Source organism: Typopeltis vanoorti, chromosome 9 (genome assembly GCF_054136105.1).
Source record: "Typopeltis vanoorti isolate ZY-2024b chromosome 9, IOZ_Tvanoo_1.0, whole genome shotgun sequence".
NCBI lineage: Eukaryota > Metazoa > Arthropoda > Arachnida > Uropygi > Thelyphonidae > Typopeltis > Typopeltis vanoorti.
In genome coordinates, this window is record NC_143557.1 from 49,850,774 (window position 1) to 49,864,275 (window position 13,502).

General features: G+C 34.5%; 1 protein-coding gene across 1 annotated transcript in view; it reads left to right on the forward strand.

Annotated features, from left to right (window-relative positions):
• Positions 1-13,502, forward strand: part of LOC150103028 (uncharacterized) — a 110,023-nt gene that overhangs the window by 66,562 nt on the left and 29,959 nt on the right. Inside the window, exon 4 of the mRNA XM_090398143.1 lies at positions 2,225-2,330. Within this exon, the coding sequence (XP_090254269.1) occupies positions 2,225-2,330 (106 nt within the window). The remainder of the gene's footprint in view (positions 1-2,224; positions 2,331-13,502) is intronic.

Below are 13,502 nucleotides of genomic sequence, written 5' to 3' on the forward strand. Positions count from 1 at the left end.
ATCTCCTTTAAAGTTTAGAATTTTATTTTTCTGTTTATATGAAAGACCATGTAAAAATGAACTGTTGTTTAAAACTCAACCTGCAGTGTCTTCTCCTCAATAGCTCTGCTGCTGTTTTTGTCACAACATGACAATTGATAACTTTTAAATGTTTCTTTCTGTATGAAAGACTCCATAAATATCCATTATCAAGTTCCAAATATCCCTCTCGTTTCTCTCACAGCAGTATTATACAGTGTTCTTGCTCCATAGATGCTCCGCTATGCATTCATTTTAGCCATGAAGAGAGAAAAATTAGCCGCAGTTACATGTTATTGTTGGTGCTTTATTTGACACACTTCAAGCAAGTTAATTTTTCATGTTATGAATGCATTTAAATTAATCGTTTTAAATTCATTAATCAGTTATTTCCACTACATAAATTTTATAATCAAATCAATGCATTCAGTTAGTTTAATATTAACCTTATACATACATTCAAGTATGCATGACATATCTGTTATTGAAAAAAAAAAATTAATTGTGCTTTGCTCACAATATAATTTCATTATAAAAAAGAAACTAGTAATTATAAACACAAATTAAAATTGGCACAATTTAATTAAATACTATAATACATGTTATCTCTTTCTCAGCACCTTTAGCCTTTACGAAGATGTGGAATTGTAATATAATACTGTATAATTTAAAAGTTATCAATTAAGTACACAACTCGCAACATAGTATTAAAAAAACATGCTGACCTCCTAGCTAATCTCACCTACCTTTGTGCTCAGTCACGGAAAGATTTGGAGAAATTCGTGTTATAGCCCTCGATATTTCCAAGGCATTTGATCCTGTGGCACTGAGGCCTCTGAACAAACTGCCATTTTATGACGTCTCTTCTTTACTCCGTGATTGGATTGCCAGCTTCCTCACTGGTCAGTCATTATGTCATGCTGAATGGCTTTTTGTCATCAGATTTCCCCATTAATGCTAGAGTGCCTCAGGGTTCTGCGTGTCACTCATGCTTTTCCTCCTTTACATCAGTGATCTACTTTCTCTGCCTTCAAATCCTATTCACAGCTTTGCTGATGACAGTACTTTTCATTCCTCTTCATCATTCAATAAACCCTACAGTATCCTAATGTTAGATGCCTCAAATCCTCCATAACCAGTGACTTGAACATTGACTTTCTCAGCATTCTGAAATGAGATGAAGACAACTAAGTAAATTTCAATGCCAAAAAAACTCAATCCTTCCTCATCCCCTCCCATTTTTTATAATGTTCCAGTTTCCTTTCAAGATCAACTTTCTCTTTTTGTGTTGACTGTGACATCTGATTTATCCTAGCACAAACATATTACTTGCATAGCCTCCCTAGTCTCCAAAAAGCTCGGTGTTCTTTTCCATTCTAAACATTACTTCTCAACTCCTAGCATTCTGTAAGCCTCAGATCTGTCCAACTTGGAGTACTGTTCCCACATTTGAGGTGGAGCCCCAAGACCTTTAAGAAGATGATATTCAGAAGAGTGCAATCCACTTAATAGACTATCTTCCCTCACAGACTCCCTTCAGTCACTTTATCATAGGTCACTAACATTTTAAACACACGTTTAAAGGAATGAATATTTCTGTATATTCACGTGTAACGTGTAGTGAGAATTTAAGAATTATTACTTTGTTTTGTTATCATAACAGTTTTTTAAAACATCACCTATAACAATAGTTATGTAAAGTAGATTGATACTTAATAGGTGCTTACATGTTTTATGAAACACACCTCACCGTAGAACTATTTTGAATTCCAGGAATTGGAAGACATTTGTCTGAAATAAATGCTAACCTCAGATGTTCAGCTCTATTTAGGAACCCTTTACAAAGCTTTTACTACTATTAAATGTTAAAGCATTCTTTTGGTGGATACTGCATAAGTAAACACTGCACATGATTTACTCTTTAACATTTACTGTGCTGTCTTTCATTCCTTTATGAATCCAGTATCGGATTCAAGAGGATTTACTGATAAAAGCCTCTTTGAATTGCTCTAACTGTCTTGTTAGAGAAGTTGAGTCTTGTTATTCATCTTACATTCTCAAGTTCCTTGAATTAATAGTGTAATAATTTTCCACTATCTCTCAGTTTTAGTTACTTTTAATTTCCAATATTAAATTATTTAACTTTATTTGATAAGGATAAATATACCTTTATGAACATATCGTTGATTAAATGCTTTCTTTTTAGGTGCTAACAGAAAAAAGAAATAGTACATTTCAGTCAGTATTCAGGAAATTTGTTCCATCTCATCACTTAACTGAAGCTCATTTATCTTCCATGGATAATTCTTATAGTAAGAGTTTGTTTCTTAACTAAAAATATAGTGATACAAAGTTTTTTTGCATACTAGTCTGTGACTGCAAACTACTAAGTCTACAATTGGTCATTAGAGGTGACTAGTCGTTGACAAATGAGAATTCTGTTCTATATAAATGGATAAACAACACCTGTATTTAACACCAGTCGTCATGCTTTGTTAGATACTCCACAAGAATAACTGATGATTTTCATTCAAACATAGCACATTTTATGTTTTAATAAATCAGATGACTTACTTATTAGCTAATCTTATATTAAAAAAAAAATTTAAAAGGAGATTGGAATATAAGGAAATGTATTAATTCTTCCTCTTCTCCCATTTAAAGTAATGTAATACAAAATGCAGTTGTTGTTTTTTCCTACTAATACTCTTTCATGAAATTTAATTATTGTAATAATAAAATACACTAATCCTCATATCCCCAAAAAAGAGGATAAAAAAATTTTGTTAATAAAATCATTTTATAAAATGTATGTTATCATTAAAAGAATTATTTCAATAAGTTAGGTAAGTTAACATTATATGTATCGATGAACTTGAACAATATTTCTTAATTGCGACAAAGACCCCCATAATGCATTGAGTTTTCAAATTTTAAAATCTGCAATTATTTTGGCCTGCTGATTTCAAGAACTTATCATTATTTTGATAAGTTTTCTGATAAGAATATCTTTTGATATTCTGAAACTGTATAATAAAGCTCTTACCTGAAAATTATTTTACACAATATTTGCCCTGCCTATAAGGAGAATTCCATTGTAGTTGGAAGCCAGTCTACACATTTGCACACATCCAGGGAGAAACAACACTTGTAGCAGCTACTGAGAACATTTTTTGTTTCTTTCTGTTTTGGAGATTGGAATGGAATGTTTTTTTGAAAGTAGAAAGTTAAGAAATGGAATCAGAGAATAGATTTATCTGAAGGAGTTTATTTCGAACAGTGAATGACAACTAGAAAATATAAATTGAAGGAAGGCCTCTGAAATTTTTTTTTAAAGGCTAGTTTGTCATACAGTTAAGTGAAATTATTTTCCTTTAGTAATTGGAATACAGTTGCTGTTCATAATAAGTTGATGCTAGCACATATTCTATATTGAAGATACAACAATATAAAATTTTTCAAGAATGATTTATACACTCTTCTGTAAAGTGTAATAAGGAAGAAATAGTGTCATGGAGACAGAACTTATAAACATAGAAAGAAAGTTTTTTAATTTACATTAAATATATTAAATTATTTTGCTATCTCCTATCAGCAATTTTCCCTCCAAATCAGTTTGTTGCTTATCATCACTCCATAACTCTCATATCTAACATTTTGGTGTTTTTTCCCTGCCATTTTGGTATGAAACACCTGTTTCGCTAACTTTAACTCTTCTCATTCTGTTTAATCGATCATATCACCTTAGATTAGCTCTACTCACACATTTTTGAAATAACAGTGCCAATATGCTTCTTAATATCTTGTTTTTGAATATGATTCTGCTATTCAAGCATCTGTTCACTCCTCTAATCTTTCTCAAAACTCTCATATCTGAGGTCTCTACTATATGATCAAGTGCATTATTTCTGATCCAACTCTCAGATCCATAACTTAAAACTGGTTCAAACATTGTCTTCCTTACTGTTAATTTAGTGTTTTGGCTAATTTCTGTTTTATTCTGTATAACTTTAGCCTGTGTAGATCATTTGCACACCACGCCGCTTGAAGAAAATCAACCATAGAACCCACATTATTTCAGACATTAAATATATTCTGTTAGGGACCACGAGATGACAGCACTTGTTGAGCCATCTCTCTTCACTGCATGCCGCTTAATTAGTGATACCCTTGGGCCAGTTATCTCTTATTGGTTGCCTGTGGAGATTGAACTGCCCACTCAGTCTCCAAAAAGTTAGATAGGGTTAAACGGCCTCGCCTACTCCCTACACGGGAATAAAAAGTCATTAGCTGATTTTTTATTTTATTTTATAACACTATTCAGCTGGTTCCCCACTAGATGACCAGATTTGCTTATTCTGTTGTCTCATTATCATCAAATCCTGACATGTATCCTCATGGAGTGTACAGGATGTTATGATAGTACAACATGAAAAACTTGCATCATTACTAACTTCCTATCTACAATTTTCCTCCAAATCAATCTGTTATCAGTCAAGACTCCAACATTATCAGATCTTAAGAAAAATTGACATAAACTGGATTTTATATTGGCTGAAGGATTTTAATTGATACTAAGTAAGAAATACCAACACGTTTCGCCAACTTACTGTTTGGCCAGTTATAAGTCAAGACCTAATCTACCAGATAACACAATAATCTTCAATTTCTCCAACCATATTTTAACAAAACCAGAAGATAGTATACTAAAGAAAGGGTTCAATTTTGCTATTGCCCCAGACCAAATTCCTAAAGTGGACATCATATGTAACATAGAAAGGGCGGTTTTGTCATTACCGGAACCCATTGTAAAAGGGGGGTTCTATTTGCACCTGTCTCTACTGAACTTATTATTTTAGCTTCTTTATCTTTACTTTACTTCACTACTATATTTAATTTTCTTTTCACTTTAATTTACTTTACTATATTTCTTCTGTATCTCTATTCTTCATTAACCTTATTCAATCCACACTTTAACTTTATATTAACTTTATAACTTTATAATACTGGAGATCTCTAGAAATTTATTTTTTGGTTAACTACTGTGCCACCATTAGTCTCCTTGTGGCATAAGAAATGTCAATACTTCCAGTAAAGTTCGCTTTCTATCCTAAGGTCAATAATATTTCGCAGTCATTTCTAACAATTAACTTCAATTCGTAGCTATTTGTAAACTCCCTGCTCACAGGATCGCATTTAGTTGGAAACAGTGCATTGCGTAAAAGATCAGGCGGCACTCTTTGTAAATAAAACAAACATTTTTATTTATATTGAAACACTTATACAATTAACTTTAGAGGAAAACTTCCTTTAGAAAATGTACGTATGCATGCAACATAATACAAATCATTAAACAACTTAAAGAGAAAACTATCAACCCATTTACAATTTAGGAATTATCATGCCTTGTTAACTTAACCACGGTAGCCAAACTGAGGCTCGCGAGCCACATGTGACTCTTAAGTTTTATTGCGGCTCAACTAACAAATAAAAAATATTTATAATTTTTCTTAATTTTCTATTGTTTTTAATTTAATTTTTCAATTAAGTACATTGCTGTTCGGTAATGTAGTTATATTTATATTACCTTGTCAAAAAATTTAAAAAGAATCAACTGACATTACAAAACAACCACAATTAACAATTTTTATTTGTTTCGTTCTTGAGGACGGAGTGACGTGAGAAGATTTATTAGATTAAATAGCATTAAAAGATAGTACTTGTGCCGTTGATATTAAGGAAGCTCTTGATGTTGCCCTTAAAAATGTTCCAAAAAGTAAATTTGTGGCTCTAAACAATTTCTGGTAGGTAACTAGGGCTCTTGCTGCAAAAACTCTGGCCACCCCTGAACTATAACTATAAATTCCAGGCTTCACTTTATATAAACTTCTCTTTATGCAAACTATTTCCACACTATATATATAGTAACTCTATAAACTTATCTGTCCTTCTAAAACAGTCTTTCATAACATGGACAATATTACATTGAAAACAAACTCACGTGACTTCTTTATCAGTATAGTGCACTTACTCACATTTCCTTTGCTGAATTCTCTGACTTCTCTTCCATATCTGGTCTTGGGCTTTTACTTGGAGATTTCAAGAACATCGACATTTTGTCAACGAATGGCTGGCGGGGCCTGAAGCACAAATTTCCCGTCGTTTTTGGGACTCGGGCAAAGGTCTGACGGTCGAGGCCTCATACTGGCAATGTATTTGGTCTATCGCTGATGTTCCCACGGTAATTAATCGGCTCCTGGTGCTTTCCATGTCAACATCACTCCAGTGGGATGAAAGTCGTTGATCAATGATACTCTCTCTCTCTCTCTCTCCTCTTTTCCTCCTTTTTCTTCTCCTGGTGTCGATCTTGATAATCTTTCTCTGATGCCTTATATTATATATTCAGTCTTCGCGGGACTCTGGACGAAGGATTGAGACCCCAAACATTCCTGCGCAATCTCTCGACCTTCTCTCTTAAACGCGAACTTCTAGCTCTCCCCCTGAAGTACACCTTTAATCTCATTATCAGAATGGCATAGCCATGTTAGATGCTGCCCCTTTTCACTCTGACCTTGAAAGCGGTATTGGACTGGCAGGTTTCCTTTACATTTTATACTAAATACTAACATCAATATATTTCCAATTTCTAAGGCATTGCTCTTGAACTTCCATTTACACAATTTAGCATGCTAATTCCTCTGGGTTTTAATACATGGGCTTTTAGTATTACTTATATAGAAAACTACAATATATTTCTGATTTCTAAGGCATTGCCCTTGAACTTAACATATTCATACATCTTCAGTTTATTTACACAATTTATCATGCTAATTCCTTTGGGTTTTAATACATGGGCTTTTAGTGTTATTTACATAGAAAATTACAAGTTTACTGAATTTTGGTGACCCCCTGTAAAAGTCTATGCAATAAAAATGGTGAAATTTACGCTCCATCAAATTTAAACCATAGCAAGTGATCTCAGGCTGAAAAGTGCCATCATTCTCTCATCTTCAAGAGCTCCAAACCCAAATATCACGACTTTAGAAAAAAAAGAGCTATGTTTAGTTTGAAGAAAAATAGAGAAATTATCATCTTAAAAGCAGATAAAGGAAACTGTACAGTATTACCATCATTTTGTATTTTGTACACTTGACCAAAGACTAGAGACTGCAGATATGAGAGTCCTGAGAAAGATTAGAGGCGTGAACAGATGGCATCAATGGCAATATCATATTAAAAACGAGAATATTAGGAAAGAACTTGACATTGTCAGCATCCAGGAATGCGTTAGCAGAGCTAATCTCAGGTGGTATGGTCACTTAAACAGAATGAGTGAGGAAAGATTAGCAAAATAAGTGTTCTCTGCCAAGTTGGCAGGAAAACGACCCAGAGGAAGACCAAGATATAGGTGGATTGATACGGTACAAAGCGCCTTAGACGATAGAAATATAAGATCTGGTAATGTTGGAGTCTTGACAAGTAACAGACTGATTTGGAGGAAAATTGAAGTTAGTAATGATGTAAATTTTTCATGTAGTACTATCATATCCTGTACACCCCCCTTGAGGGTACATGGCAGGAATTTAATGGATGATGATGATAATGTTGGAAACTGTACAGTTGTCTTAAACACCAGAGATTACAAGAGAAAGATCACAGACTTAATCTCTGACACATCTGCCTATTGTGTTTTAGATTCAGACCCCACAACAAAAAATCACAATGAAACAAACAACTCGTTACGTAATATGGACAGCTGGCCAACAGACTTAAAACAAAGATTAAAGTCGTTACATCCACTACCGCTGCAACTATATGGCTCTCCCAAAGTGCATAAAAATGGAGTACCGCCACGCTCTATAGTGGATGGAGTATTATCGAAACACCTTGCAAGTCTCCTTAAGGTACACATCCGTAATTCGGATACCTACATAAAAATTCACAACATTTCGTTGATAAATTGAAGAACATCTCGATCTCCGAAACAGAAATTCTTGCAAGCCTGGATGTAATATCCTTATTTATTAATGTTCCAGTAGAAGAAATAATTGTTTTGAGAAACCTCTTCCCTCAAGATATTACTTCTCTTTTCCATCATTGCCTAAAATCAAATTTTTTCTTATGGAATGGAACGATTTACGAACAATTAACAGGCCCCGCAATGGGCAGCCCTCTTCCCCCCCTTGTGCAGATTTCTTTATGGGGAAACTGGAAAATGACATTTTGTCTCAACAGTGTGGTGGAGGTATGTGGATGACATTTTTATTGTATGGAAAAACACAGAAAAAGATCTTTTTGATTTTCTTACCAAGATCAACTCCTTCCATCACAAAATAAAGTTCACCTTAGAACTCGAGAAGGACAAACAATTACCATTCCTGGATAGTTTAATGAAGAAACAAATGGATCGATATATCAGCCTTGCAGTCTATCGCAAACCAACCAATACAGGTCAATACTTGCAGTTCACATCTTTGCATCACATTTCTCAAAAACTAAGCATCGTACACATGCTAAAAAATAGGGCCTCTCACATCACTACAGAAGATAAAGATCTCAAAGATGAACTATCCCACATATCAAAAACCCTGATAGACAATGGTTACCCAAAAAAATTGATCCATAAGATACTTTTCTGCCCCCCCCACACACACAACAACAACAACAACAATCTGAGGAAATACGTTATAATTCCACCATCGCCATTCCTTATGCTGGGACAATTTCTAAAAAGATTGCTACACTCCTCAAGCCACATAAAATACGAGTGACTTTTAAAGACTCCACCATTTTTTAAGATCTCTGAAAGACAGTCATGCTTTCTTCAAATATGCCGGTGTCTATAACATCCCCTGTTCGTGTGGATTAATTACATTGGTCAGACCTCAAGAAGTTTGGGGGAAAAAAGAACACGTAGGAAATGTAAACAATAAAAGAGAAGACAATTCTGGGTTAGCCCTTCATTTCTTGAGGACAAACCATACCATCGAATGGAACAAAAGCTCCATGCCCTATTTAGAAGAGATTTCCGTTCCCGATACATAAAAGAAGCCATAACAGTCATCCGTTCTAAACACAACCTCAATAGAAACCAAGGATTAATTCTAGTTGATATTTGGAAGACCCTCATAAGATCATTATGCATGCAGAGTTAAATTTCGCTGCTAGTTACAGAATGTTCCTGCATAACAACAGCTGACATCATACATGCTCTATGCGTTCTTCTGTATTTGTAAAAAAATACAGTTGTATTCGGTTCATTCTTTCATGAACAATTTAAGTGTTTAAGTTGTTTTTGTATCTCTTTTATTCACCTTGAAGAAGCCAAATAGCTAAGGTGGCAAAATGTGTTGGTATTTTCTTACTCAGTATCAATTAAAAATCCTTCGACCAAAATAACGTAAAATCATTATTATCAGATCTTATATTTCTGTCTTCTAAGGCACTTTTTACTGTATCAGTCCACCTATATCTTGGTTTTCCTCTAAGTTTTTTTCCTGCCAATCTGGCACAGAACACTTGTTTGGCTAATCTTTCCTCTCCCATTCTGTTTAAGTGACCATACCACCTGAAATTAGCTCTGCTAATGCATTCCTGGATGCTGACAATGTCAAGTTCTTTCCTAATAATCCTCGTTTTTAATATGATATTGCCATTGATGCCATGTGTTCACATCTCTAATCTTTCTCAGGACTCTCATATCTGTTTTCTAGTCTTTGGTCAAGTATTTTATTTCTAACCCAGCTATCAGATCCATAAGCTTAGCTACTTCAGTGTATTGGCTAATTTCTCTCTTATTCCATATAGATTTATTCATTTGACTTCCTACCATACCAGCTTTGTTGATTCTGTTGTCTATTATCCATATTTAATTTACCATCTTCACTAAAAATTGTGCCTAAGTAGCTGAAATGTTTTACTTGTTCTATAGGTTTTCCATTCATGTTGATATTTTTCAATGTTTTTGCCTATTTTCATTCTGTGTCTTGTTATTGTTGATTTTTATACCACATTTATTACAACAATTATTCACTTTAGTCAGGGAATCTTGCCAACTTCTACTAGATTTATTTAAAAGTATAATCTCATCTGCCAAGAGTTGAGATTAGCATCTCCAGTTCTGATAGCAGTGCCACATTTCTTCATTTAGAATATGATTCTGCTATTCAAGCATCTGTTCACTCCCCTAATCTTTTCCAAAACTCATATCTGAGGTCTCTCAGATATGAGTTTTGAAAAAATTAAAAGTGCTTTATTTCTAATCTAATTCTCAGATCCATATCTTAAAACTGGTTCAAACATTGTCTTCCTTACTGTTAATTTAGTGTTTGGGCTAATTTCTGTTTTTTATTCCGTATAACTTTATTCAGCTGGTTCCCCACTAGATTACCAGATTTGCTTATTCTGTTGTCTCATCATCATCATAAAATTCCTGACATGTACCTCATGGAGTGTACAGGATGTTATGATAGTATTACATGAAAAACTTACATCATTACTAACTTATCATTGTTTGATGCCAGATTTAATATCAGTTAATCTTCCTATATTTCCTTCACCCCATGGCAGGAATTTGATGATGATGATATTTCCTTCAATTCTAACTACTGACTTACAACTCAAAGACTAAGAGTATTGCTTGATATAATGCCCCATTGACACCATATAACTATAGCATGTCTATGGGGCATTATATCAAGCAATACTTAGTCTTTATTTGAGTTGTAAGTCCGTAGTTAGAATTGAAGTACAGGAAGATGAATTGATATTAAATCTGGTCTCAGACAAGGATGTACATTATCCCTCTGTTATTCATTATCTATGTGGATCACATATGAAGGAAAGTGGTATTAAACCTAATATCAAAATTGGAGATGTTAATGTCTCCAACGATGCTCTTTACTTTATGTAGATGGTGTTATACTTTTAAATAAACCCAGTACAAGCCTGCAAGATACCCTGACTAAATTGAATAACTGTTGTAATAAATTTGGTATGAAAATCAGTAATAACAAGACAAAAACATTGAAAATATCAACTGCATTGTGAATGGGAGAACCTATAGAGCAAGCAAACCATTACAGCTACATAGGCACAATTTTTAGTGAAGATGGTAAAGATGAATAGCTTTCCTCTTGGCACATTGCCATATGCTTTTTGCTGGCTGTGAAACTTAAATGCAGATCTTTGTTATATTCCCACGATTTATCAACTATTTGTTGTAAAGTGAAAATCTGACCCAGACAGCCTCTGTTTATCCTGAATGCAGCTTGTTCTTCATCAAGCTTCCCTTCCACAATCTTTTCTCAAATATACTTGCATAAATCTTACCAGTACCACTCAGTAGGGAAATACCGCTGTAATTCTCACATTGTTTTATTTTCCTTTTTTGTAAATGGGTACTATGAGAGCTCTACTCCAATCATCTGGAATTCATCTCTGTCCAGGCCTTCTGAACTATGCAATGCAGCCATTGCGAGACTTTTATATCTCCATACCTGAGTATTTCTGGTCAGATATTATCTACTCCTGCTCCATTTCCACATTTCAGACTTTTGATGGCTTTTTATACTTCAAGTATGGATATGTATTCCTGATTGCATGCCTGTTGAGTGTTTTTTACAACTGTGCTATCACTGCTTGTTTCATTTAGCAATTTTTTGAAATAATTACCACATTCATCAAGAATATCTTTTTCTCCAATTTTCATGCCACCTTTACAGCACTCTTTCATCCATTTCTGAGCTTTTTCAACAGCCTCTACAAAATTTTGTCACTTTCCTGATATTAATTTTCTATGTTCTTTCCAAAGTCTTCCCATGACTTGTTTAGTTAGTTTTATACAGTGTTTAGCTTTCTTACTCTTACATTTGTTTCTGTATTCTCTAAGGGCACAAGCTGACTTATTTGCCAGGAACAACCTTTGATTTGCTTTCTTCTTTTCCTTCACTGCCTCTTTAACTTTCTGTGTCCACCATCGAGTTCTGATTTTTCTATCCTTGCAGACAACCTCACCACATACCTCTCTGGCTGAATCAATCAATGTTTTCTTCAGGGCTTGCCACTGAATCTCCAAGCTTTGGTTCCTGATCTCAAACTCTTTCATTTTTTCTTGAATAATGTTTGTGTATTTTAGTCTACATTTCGCATCTGAGAGCTGCTCAACTTTCATTAGCTTTAAAACTTTCTTATATGTTCTTCTTTTCAATATGTAATTTAATTTTATCCTGCTCAAGGCTAAATAGTGATCATTTCCAATTTCAAATCCTCTGTGCCCAATGTCCTGCACCAGTGAGAAAAACATCACTACCAACAATAACATAGTGTGAGACTTTTCATATTCCTTGCCCTCTTCTCTTCATGTAAATTTATACACAATTTTATGTTGGAATATTGTGTTAGTAATAACTAGTCTACATCCTGATAAGAAATCCACTGTCACTGACAGGTATTCGCCATTATTATATATTTGCTCATTTCTCCAAATTTTCCCAAACTATTTCTGTATGTCTTACAATAATTTTTTACTCTGCTATTTACATCTCTAACAAGTACCAACTTTTCTTTTTTCATTGTTCTAGTTGCTTTCTCTAAAGTCTCAAAATATTGCTCCACTTTTACCTTAATAGAACTTTCTGTATGGTCCATAGGCTCAAATGAGTCTCATTGTCCAGTTCCTTATTCTGATATTTGCTCATATCACTCTATTTGATATTGATTGCCATTCAAGAAGATTAGCCTCGTGTTTAGTGTTGAATACTATAGCTACTCCTTTTCCCTGATTGTTATTGCCTGAATATAGCATTTTGTATTCCAAGTTTTCCCCAAGTCTTCCCCTTGGAAAGATCTCACCAGTTTTTGTCTTTTTTGTGTCCTCCCTGTTATGTTGATCTTGTACTTATCCAATTCCTCAGCCATTCAGGCTTCTTATGTTGATAGTACTGATCTTGACCTCTGGTAATGTCGAGTTGGTTGGGGTGTGTTTTGGGATTTGTTCCAGTAGCTGACCTTTTGCTGTTTGCCTTGGTTCAATGACAAAAACAGTTATGCGGCAGATACCACTTGACCTCACCCAACACTCCAGTTCATCCCACAGATGTGCAGTAGGGTTGAGATCAGGGCTCTATGGAGACCAGTCAAGTCTGGCAATGTTCGTGTCCACGAACCATACAGTTACAGCAGCAGCCTTATGACACAGTGCATTGTCTCGCTGAAAGAGACATGGTCAATTCAATAGAAATGCCACAAAGTAGGAAGCATTGCATTTTTCAGAATGTTCAGATAATTTTCTTGGCACCACAAACAGAAGTCTGAGACCAAGAAAAACAAGATCATACCATCACACCACCACCACCTCTTAAATTCTTAGTTAGGGTTACACACACTCTGGTAAGAGACTTTCACTAGGCATTTGCTATCCCCAAACCTATCTTTCTGCTTTGTAGAAGGTGTTGCATGATTCATCACCTTGAAACACAGCTTTC